This window comes from Lagenorhynchus albirostris, chromosome 6 (assembly GCF_949774975.1).
Source record: "Lagenorhynchus albirostris chromosome 6, mLagAlb1.1, whole genome shotgun sequence".
Classification (NCBI taxonomy): domain Eukaryota; kingdom Metazoa; phylum Chordata; class Mammalia; order Artiodactyla; family Delphinidae; genus Lagenorhynchus; species Lagenorhynchus albirostris.
This window is the reverse complement of record NC_083100.1, coordinates 120702787-120712576: the sequence shown is the minus strand read 5'-3', so window position 1 is coordinate 120712576 and position 9790 is coordinate 120702787. Positions and strand designations below refer to the sequence as shown.

Genomic DNA, 9790 nt, shown 5'->3' with positions numbered 1-9790 from the left:
CTTGCCCCTCAGTGGGGGATGGGGGGCTTCCCCCCTCCAAAGCACAAGGTGATCTGGAAGAACTCAATTTACACCCTTGGCTCCCGCGGGCTGGGGGATCAGCAGAGGGCGGGATAATCCCAGCTTCTCGAGCAGATGGTCTCTGACTACCGCTTGACCCAGTTCCCTCCCAGCAGATGACTGGCAGCGGGGCTGAGAGCTCCTCCGTCAGGGGAGCAAAATGTGGACCCTCCTCGCAACCTCCTCCTACCAGCAAGGACACGGTGCCTTTTGCAGTCTTCCCAGCGCCAGGGTGATGGGCGGGATGCTGCACCTTCCCAAAGGTGTGGCGCCCTCCCCTCTTCCCCCAGGTCTGTCCAGACCCGGTGGAACTCACAATAAGAAGGATTGTAACTCAGCAGGCAAGGAACGCTACTGCGAGCTTGTGCTGGGGATCAGGGGTGTGAAATCCTTCACTGGCCTAATGAATTCTCCCAATCAGTCGACCAACCAAACTTTCGTTCAGTACAAGCTCCCCTGACTGTCTGCCGGGTCTGGCATCAGACAGAGGCCTGGTCCTTGTCCAGCAGAGCCTGAGGCCCCACACGGGAGACAGACAGGTGAAGAGGTAACAGCCAGGCCCTGGGCTGAGGGGCCTAACCCGGCAAATGGCTATTCAGGGCACCAGAAGGCCATGGCGGGCTTCACCGAGGAGAAGAGATTGGGCTGGGTCTTGAAGACTGAGCGTGAGTTTGCCAAGTAGGTTGGGGGCTGTGATGATGGAAAGAGCCAGAAGACCACAGCATGTATGCCCGGTGGAAGATGCAAGGAAAATCATAAAGGTGGGTCGGGCCTGGTTCAGAAGGTGGTGGCCCAGGCTGTCCAGGAGGCAGAGGCATCTCCTTTCTGCCCAAGGGTCCCAGGCTTTGGGACAGGGCAAGAGGTGGAAACCCGAGGGCACGGGGTGCTGTGAGGTTGGGAGTGGCAGAGGACTGGGATCTGGAGAAGGCCCTAAGGAGTCAAAGGGCTGCCCTTTCGGGGCCCCTGCTGGGCCCCTGCTTCCGACTTTGGGTTGGTAAAGCCAGACCAGCCCCCTTTTTGCACCTCGGGAGCAGCCCTGCGTACCTCCGGGTCGGTTCCTCGGATCGGGAGGGAGGGGGCGCTCGGCCTCCAGACTTGCGGGCCTCGGCGAGGCTGCGGTCCGGGCGGAGCGCCACAGCGGCCGGCTGGCCAGAGAAGCTTGCGATGAGGGACCGCGGGGGTGGGGGCGAGCCCTGAGCTGCAGGCCGAGGTCCACCTCGGGCGTCCTGGGCTCCCCAATATGCTACGAAATTTAAAATACCTCTGTGCAGTCCCGTTGTTATGGAGCGCGGCCACGGTGGGGGGGGGGGCCTGGACCGCTGAGGGGAGAGGGCAGGGCCGTGTTCCTGCTGCGCCCCGGGAGCACCGTCCTGCAGTTCCATACCCAGGTAGGGGCGCGAGGAGGGAACAGAAAGAACGGATTGCATTTGGGGTTCTGGACGGGGCTGGGAGTCTGGTGCCCACTGACAGCATCTCTTGTCTGGCGGCCTGAGAACGGGGGCCTTGGAATCATAATTTATTGAGTGCTGGGAGGAGCTTGACCCGGTCGCCTCCTCTGGGGCTCGCCACCAGCCCTTGTGATGTTAGGCGTTACTGTGCCCCAGGTACGGATGAGGCGGTAGGGGCTGGAATGTGAAGACTCTACGCACGGTCACTCCTGCAAAGCTGGCCGTGGCTGAGCCTCGACCGGGACCCGGGTCTGTCTGAAGCCAAGGTTTGCCAGTTGCGGGGTGGTGGCGGCAGTGGTGCTGGAGACCTCGCCAGCCTGCCAAGCCCGGAGTTCGGAGGCCTGTTGGCGACGAGGCCGGTGCCCCCAGCAATCGAGGAGTTCCTCGGGGCGCGCCGCCGGCATAGGCAGCGGCCGGCCAGGCCCTTCCAGCCCACGGGGCCCACGCCTCGCCCAGTGCGCCGGCGGCCCGGGGCGCTCGGCTCGGGCACTGCGGCCCGGGAGCGACATCCGCTGGCAGAGTCAGCCCGCGGCGCCCAAGGCCGACTCGCCCCGCCTCGCCGCGGCCCCTGAGGGAGCACCCCAGGCAGGGCCGGGGCCGCTGCGGCGGCGAGAGGTGCCTCTCCCGGGCGCGGAGGGCGGCGGCCGGGCCGGGGGCAGGGCCTGCGCGGCCGCGGGTAGGAGGAGAGCGCCGGGACCCTGGGCTGGGAGCCCGTCGGTGCCGCCAACCGCCCAGCTGGGCGGGGGTCCGGGGCGCCCACGTGGTGAGAAAGTTTCGGGACCGCAGAAGTGGCCCGGCCTCGCGGGGGGTAGGGGGGAGGGGAGAGGGCCCGCTCGCCCCTCCTTCTCGCGAAGGCAGAGGAAGGGAGCGGAGGGAAGCGGGGGTGGGCGGGGGGAGCGGGCAGCACCGACCTGAACAGATTCCGCCTCCCCCTCCCCCAGCCCCCCCCCGCCCCCGGGAAGCGGAGCGGGGAGGCGCGGACAGTCTCCTCCCGCACGGCCAGGGCGAAACTCCCCCCCCCTTTTTTTTTTTTCTGCCAACGTCTATCTCAACGCGCGCGCACATACGGAGATTGTGCGGCTTTTTTTCCCCCTTGGGAGAAAAAACGAGGAGAGTAAAAGAAGAGAGCAAAGCGAAGAACTCCTCCTTGTTGGGTCCGCACTCTGTCGCGGCCGATCGGGCGCGGGGACGCGGCCGCCACCCGCCTGCTCTCTCCCGGCCCTGCGGCGTGTGAGCCAGCGAGGACGCCCGCGCCGGGGACGCAGCGAGACTTTTAGGCGCTCGAGCCCGCATCGCCGCCGCCGCGCAGCCAGAAGAGACCGGGGCGAAGTGGGCCCCGCCGCCGCCTCGCCTACCTCGCCCGGCGCCCCGCGCCCCGCCGGCCCGCGCAGGCGGGCGGAGGGAGGCAGGCGGCGAGGAGGCGGGCGGAGCAGAGGCCCCGGCGGAGCGCGCAGCGGCCGGCCCGCCCGCCCGCCCGCCGGTGGATGCGGCGCCCGGGAAGCCTGGAGACAACTTTGCCGTGTGACGCGCAGGGAGGACTGCAGGGCCCGCGGCCCGGGGCTCCAAGCCGCCTCTGAGCGGGCCCGTGCTCCCCGGCGCTCCCGGCGCCGCGCTCGCTCCGCTCCGCCGCCCACTCGCCGGCCCGCGGCGAGGACGACCCGTCCGTCGCCGCCGCCGGCGGCCCTTCCTCGGCGCGAGGTTGAGGCGCTCAGGTGCGAGCGCGGGGCGCCGCCGCAGCGCCCGCCGCAGCGCCGCGCCAAGCCGCGGCAGGTTCCGCTCCGGGGGCCCAGGCGCCTTCGTTTCCGTCTCGGCCAAGTTGCGTCGACCGGCCCTTTCGCCACCTTACCCGCCCGGCGACCGAGCCGCCGCTGCCGCCGCTTTCGCTTCACCCGAGCGGGGGCTGCGGGGCCCCGACGCGGAGAGGATGGGAAGAAGGCTGCGGATGCCGAGGCGCCCCGAGACGCCCGTGCGCCAGTGACCCTCCGGCCCCCGCCTAGCCCCGCGCGTCTCTCCGGCACCCGCGGGGCCCCTTCCCCGCCGCGCGGGAACCCCCGCGGCCCGGCCGGCCCCCTCCCCCTGTGAGCCGGCGGCGGCCCTCCCGGCGGGCGGGCGGAGGCCCGGGCGGGCGGGGGCGGGGCGGGGCGGCGCGCCGGGAGCCCGGAGCCCGGCCTTGCGCTCGGCTCGGCTCGCCTCGCGGCGGGCGCCCTCGTCGCCAGCGGCGCACCATGGACGGGCTGCCCGGTCGGGCGCTGGGGGCTGCCTGCCTTTTGCTGCTGGCGGCCGGCTGGCTGGGGCCCGAGGCCTGGGGCTCGCCCACGCCCCCGCCGTCGCCCGCCGCGCCGCCGCCGCCCCTGCCGCCCGGAGCTCCCGGCGGCTCGCAGGACACCTGCACGTCGTGCGGCGGCTTCCGGCGGCCCGAAGAGCTGGGCCGGGTGGACGGCGACTTTCTGGAGGCGGTGAAGCGGCACATCTTGAACCGCCTGCAGATGCGGGGCCGGCCCAACATCACACACGCCGTGCCCAAGGCCGCCATGGTCACGGCCCTGCGGAAGCTGCACGCGGGCAAGGTGCGCGAGGACGGCCGGGTGGAGATCCCGCACCTCGACGGCCACGCCAGCCCGGGCGCCGACGGCCAGGAGCGCGTCTCCGAGATCATCAGCTTCGCGGAGACAGGTGGGTCGGCCCCGCGAGCGGCCCTCGCTCCCCCCTCCACCCCCTTCCCGCCGGCTCTGGCCGCCGCAGCCGCAGCCGCAGCCAGCGCGCCCTGGGGGGAACCCGGACTCCCGGCCCGGCCCAGCCCTCTCGCCTCGGGCCCTGTGCGCTCCGTCCCGGTCGTCGTCCTCTTCCCGCGGGCAGCAACCCCTTCCCGCTGCCCTACCCCCGCCGCGGAGCGCTCTGCTCTCCACCCCGCTCTCCGAAACGGGCCCCAGCGCCTCCGGGTGCGCGCCCCCCTCCCGGCCAATGCGTGCGGCCCTGGCTCCGCGGGCATTCGCTCGGTGATGGCTTAATGTTTTTGTTTCCCACGATCGGAGTGTAGGCTGAGCAGTGTGGATGGAGATGTGTGTGCTTGTTGATATCCGTGGGCCGGAGGAGTGTGTGTGTGTGTGTGTGTGTGTGTGTGTGTGTGCGTGCGTGTGTGTGAGTGTGCCTGCGTGAGAGGCCCCTGGGGCCGCTTCCCTCGCCGGGTGGTGTGGGCTTGCCAGGATTGCTGAAGCCTCGCTGGGAAGAGCTAGGCAACCTCTCTTCCGATTGTGTGGGCACTGGAATCGGGCGGAAGGCAGGCTTCTCAACAGGTCCCATCATTTACGCAGAGAAAGACAGTGGCTCGGCTCCGGGGCAGCCCCGTGCCTTTCGGCTCGCCTGGCAGCGGCAGCAGCTCCTTGGCCTTAGAGCCAGTAGAGTTCGTAGTTAACAAAGGGTCGGAGTCCTTTCTGGAATTTTCCCCCGGCCCTGGATTGTAGATTTCTACCACTGTCTAAATGTAAAAATCAAGCAAGGAAAAATACCTTTCCAACTTCAAAAGAAGGAGTAAAATGTGCTCGTGCTGAAATGCTGCAACTGCTCTCGGCTCCGCTGTCCTTTTCAGGACTTGAATGAGCCCGGTGGCTTTTGTGCCTGGAGCTCAGCCCCATTTGTGCCCAGGGGCCTTCGGAGAAGGTTGCAGGGGGAAGCCCTGGGCAGGGTGGGGTGCGCAGGGAGCCTTGGGGGGTTGGTGGCAATGGTGTCCCCAGGCTGCAGATGCCCTCCCCCCCCCCAAGGCAGCGGGCAGACTGTGCTGGTGCCTCCTGGGGATGAAAAGGGATGAAAAGTTTTGCATGGCCGGGTGTGTAGCAAAGCAGAGACAATCGGGGCTGGTTTGTGCTTAGAAAGAAACACGTTGCCGTTTTAGCTGTCCGACAGTCAGGGGAAGCTGGACATGCAATTAGAGAGCTTGGATTAAACGGTGCTTTGGGGCCCCGAGTAGAAATGGGATTCTGGAAGGTCGAGGAGGCCTTTTGGTCCCGGTGGCACAGAATGACAGCGGGGGCTGTTATATTTCTGGTCCGTTTCACGGAGCCAGCTCTTTGACTTATAAATAACAGATTCAGGTCACAGGCAGCTCGTCCAAGACCAGCTTTTAAGGCTGCACTTTCCCCCATTTCAAAGTCAGATGTCTGTTATTAAAGGAGCCAGGCGGGGCCTGAGGAGGGGGCTGGGAGGGGGGCAGTGGTAGGAGGTTTGATAAAACCAGCGGAGGCCACACAGTTGCCTTATTTGTTCTTCCTGCAAAAAAAAAAAAAAAAAAAAATGTAGAGATTGTCAGAGAGAAGGGTCACTGAAATGTAGGATGAGAGAGGAGTCCTCTTGGTTGGCATGGCCTCACTTCTGCTTGAGCTAAATTATTGAGAAAACTAACAAGCCAGTTCTCCTTATCCATGGAGATTTCGAACGTGCCATTCACGGGGAGCCAGGGTCTCGTGAAAGGGGTGGGCCTCAAGTTTCAGAGCCCAGTGTCCTGTCCCTTGGAGCTACTCGGAAACGAGGGCTGCACTTTGCAGCCTGCAACGCACACGTTCCTGTGTCAGAAATCTAAGCAGAGCTGGCTTGTTTGCAGTGGAGGTTCCACTGGGGGTTGGATCAGATCATGCTTAGGTAAACACTGCAAAGAGGCAGTAGGTGGCTCAGCTGGATTTTGCAATGCCCTAAGTTAACCAAAAAAAAAAAAAAAAGAACCCAAACTCTGCTAGAACAGCCCACCCCCAAATCCTCAGCGAGATCCTGGTTTTGTTTTTCGGATTTCACAGATACCCGTAACAACTTGTTAAGATCTTGGCCTCCTAACAAGTTCCTCTGTTGAGCTTTGAGTTCTGACAGCCTGTCTCCTGGGAACCCTGGCCTGGGAGAGGTGAGGCCGGGTTCTCTAGGCCCTGACCCTCCGACTCCAACCTGGTCCGGGTTTCTCGATGGGAAATGATTTTCCCCGCCTCTGCCAGGTTACCATCAGAGGCCCAGGCCCCAGGAGAGGAATTTGTGGGCAGGACCGGCCAGCTGCGTGGCCAGTGCGAAGCCCAGCATCACGCGGCAGAGTCCCTGTTTCCCGGCGCCTCACGTTCTCCTTGATCTAACTTGGCCTGCTCTCCCGCTTCTCCGCAGATGGCCTGGCCTCCTCCCGGGTCCGCCTGTACTTCTTCATCTCCAACGAGGGCAACCAGAACCTGTTCGTGGTGCAGGCCAGCCTATGGCTCTACCTGAAGCTGCTGCCCTACGTGCTGGAGAAGGGCGGCCGGCGGAAGGTGCGGGTCAAGGTGTACTTCCGGGAGCAGGGCCCCGGCGAGCGCTGGGCCGCGGTGGAGAAGCGCGTGGACCTCAAGCGCAGCGGCTGGCACACCTTCCCGCTCACCGAGCCCATCCAGGCCCTGTTCGCGCGGGGCGAGCGGCGGCTCAGCCTGGACGTGCAGTGCGACGGCTGCCGGGAGCTGGCCGTGGCGCCCGTGTTCGTGCACCCGGGCGAGGAGTCGCACCGGCCCTTCGTGGTGGTGCAGGCGCGGTTGGGCGACAGCCGGCACCGCATCCGCAAGCGGGGCCTGGAGTGCGACGGCCGGACCAACCTGTGCTGCCGGCAGCAGTTCTTCATCGACTTCCGCCTCATCGGCTGGAACGACTGGATCATTGCGCCCACCGGCTACTACGGGAACTACTGCGAGGGCAGCTGCCCGGCCTACCTGGCGGGGGTGCCCGGCTCGGCCTCGTCCTTCCACACGGCCGTGGTGAACCAGTACCGCATGCGGGGGCTGAACCCGGGCACCGTGAACTCCTGCTGCATCCCCACCAAGCTGAGCACCATGTCCATGCTCTACTTCGACGACGAGTACAACATCGTCAAGCGCGACGTGCCGAACATGATCGTGGAGGAGTGCGGCTGCGCCTGAGGGCGGGGCTCAGACGGTCCCGCGGCGGGGGGCACGCCGTGCGCGGCAGGGGGGCCGTGGTGGTGCCGCTGGGCTGCCCGGGAGGTGCCCGGGGGAGGCCTGAGATATTTTCCTACTTCTTCATCCAGCCATCAGTCAAAAGCGGAGGGAGAACCCTCCACGGATGTGGCAGACTCGACAGTGCGCACGTGGACGCGCACAGCCGGTGGCACCCTGCCACCCACACAGCAGCCTCCGCGATAGCAGCGAACGGATGCGGTGACAAAGGGCAGCTCAGCCCCAAACGCCTGTCACCCGGAGAGTGGGGTGAGCAGCCACCATCCCCACCAGCTGGCCTGGCCACTCTGAATCGCGCCTTCCGAGCACACAGAAGAGCACAAAGACAGAGACACAGAGAGAGAGAGAGAGGGAGCCCCGCAGAGGAGCAGCAGAGGCGGAGGTGGGGAGCGGGCCGCGGGCGATGGCCGCGTGTCCCCCGTCGCCTGTTCGGGGCCCGCCGTGCCGCGGCATCTCTTGGCTCCAACGCGTGGGCTTCGTTCCCCCGCCTGGGATCCTTCCTGCTGCGGCACCAGGGCAGCCCCCATCCTTTTCCACCCTTGGAGAGGGAAGGAGGCCCAGAAAGGACATCACCTGCCGGAGACGGTGGGGCTGTGGCAGTGACCGTTTGACTGTTGCTTGGGTCCCTGCCTCGACTTGTGTGTGTGTGTGTGTGTGTGTGTGTGTGTGTGTGTGTGTGTGTATGTGTGTGTGTTTTGGGGGTGGGGAGGGAGGGAGAAGAGAAGGGTCTTAATTTGATGCTTTAACTGATCACTAGCAGTTGAATGGTCATTCGTTCCGGTTGTACAATTGAAAAGGGACTTTCCTACCAGGTCTGACCTTTTAAGTTAAACTCTGAATTGTTCCAAGTGGAAAGAAAAAAGTTGCAATCTGCCCTTCCCTGGGGAGATTCCTCTAGGACTGCTTGGGGAGGAGTGGAAATGACTCTTAGGCAGGTGGGGGTGAGCTCTTAGGAGGAGGGAGCGGTGGGGTGAAGGCGTTCTGGAAATGCTGGGGGGGGCGCCCCCTCAGCAGGGGCCGAGGGAGCACAGCAGTTTAACTGGTCTTGGGGAAACGGGGAGGCTTTCAGCTGCTTTGCAGAAGTGGCCCACGTGGGCCCCCGGCCACCAGCACCGGCCACAGATGTGGCCCCCGCCTGCTCGCCCGCCCGCCTGCCCCTCCTAGCACTTGCACACCCGCCCGAACGCACATGATACAGCCCTTGCTTATCCGCGTGTGTCCTGAAGTGGCCCTTGGTGGAGCATTGAGCTCGCTCGCCCCCAGAGGTCCAAGTGCCACGTGAGCTATGCAATTTAAAGGGTTGACCCACACTAGATGAAACTGGACTCGTACGACTCTTTTTATATTTTTTATACTTGAAATGAAATCCTTTGCTTCTTTTTTAAGCGAATGATTGCTTTTAATGTTTGCACTGATTTAGTTGCATGATTAGTCAGAAACTGCCATTTGAAAAAGAAGTTATTTTTATAGCAGCAAAAAAAAAAATACAGTTAAATGTATTATACATAATTTTGGAACCAAAGAGGCCAACAGATCAGTTTTAATTTTTATTAGATGGTGAGGCCATCTTATGTGAGGTGGACGTTCTGAACAATCCCTTGAGTGGCCTGCCAGTGTTTCAGGGTATAAATGGATTTTGTTTATTCAGTTTGATGTGTCTTTTCTATCCTTACACACCCAGAAGGTAGAGTAAAAAAGACGATGGTAGGATGCAGGTGTGTATCCTTAAATCCCCATCTTTGTGTTTATTTAATAAAGCTCCCCTTAGGTTCTGTTTCATAATAATTTAAAACCAAACAATTTTCCCGTAGACTTGCTGTTAAAGTATTTTACATTTGTGTACAGTTCAAGGAAATAAAAGATGGAGTGCCACGGGCTTCCTGCCTTGTGTGGTGTCTGGGGTGGTGGGCTCTGGGCTCGAGGGGGCAGCTGCGGGGGGAGGGCGAGTCCCGGTGTACGGCTTTGTTGCCGGTTGCCTCCCTGGGCAGCTCCCGGCATTCTCTGAGTCCTTGCCACGAGCTCGGATGTCAGGCAGAGAGTCTAGGAAAAGTGGCAGGAGATCCAAATGCAGGACAATTAGCAAATTCATGAATTACACATTTGTTTACTCTTCTAGTCCCGAGACTAATCGTGTCGCACCAGGGCCGCGTCTAGTACCGTTTGAAAGTGCCGGTTAAGCCCCTTCCCTGGGAGCACATGTGAAACCTGGGAGGTGGAAGCCCACCTGACCCCATACCCATCCCCATTTACTAACAGAGGCGACTGCGACCCGCAAGAGGTTACCGTCTTGGGATGGAAGCCAGAAATAAGGCCCTG

At 63.3% G+C, this 9790-nt stretch overlaps 1 protein-coding gene across 1 annotated transcript; it reads left to right on the top strand.

Moving 5' to 3' along the window:
- The first annotated feature begins 3733 nt into the window (after positions 1-3733).
- INHBB (inhibin subunit beta B) lies at positions 3734-8594 on the top strand. The gene is made up of 2 exons (XM_060151554.1): positions 3734-4181; positions 6642-8594. Exons 1-2 carry the CDS (start codon positions 3734-3736, stop codon positions 7415-7417), a joined length of 1224 nt encoding a protein of 407 aa, XP_060007537.1. The 3' UTR covers positions 7418-8594.
- Positions 8595-9790: the final 1196 nt, after the last annotated feature.

Coding starts and splice junctions, on each gene's coding strand:
- INHBB (XM_060151554.1), top strand. CDS start 3,734: ATGGACGGGCTGCCCGGTCGGGCGCTGGGGGCTGCCTGCCTTTTGCTG. Junction 4,182..6,641: donor CATCAGCTTCGCGGAGACAG/GTGGGTCGGCCC, acceptor GCTTCTCCGCAG/ATGGCCTGGCCTCCTCCCGG.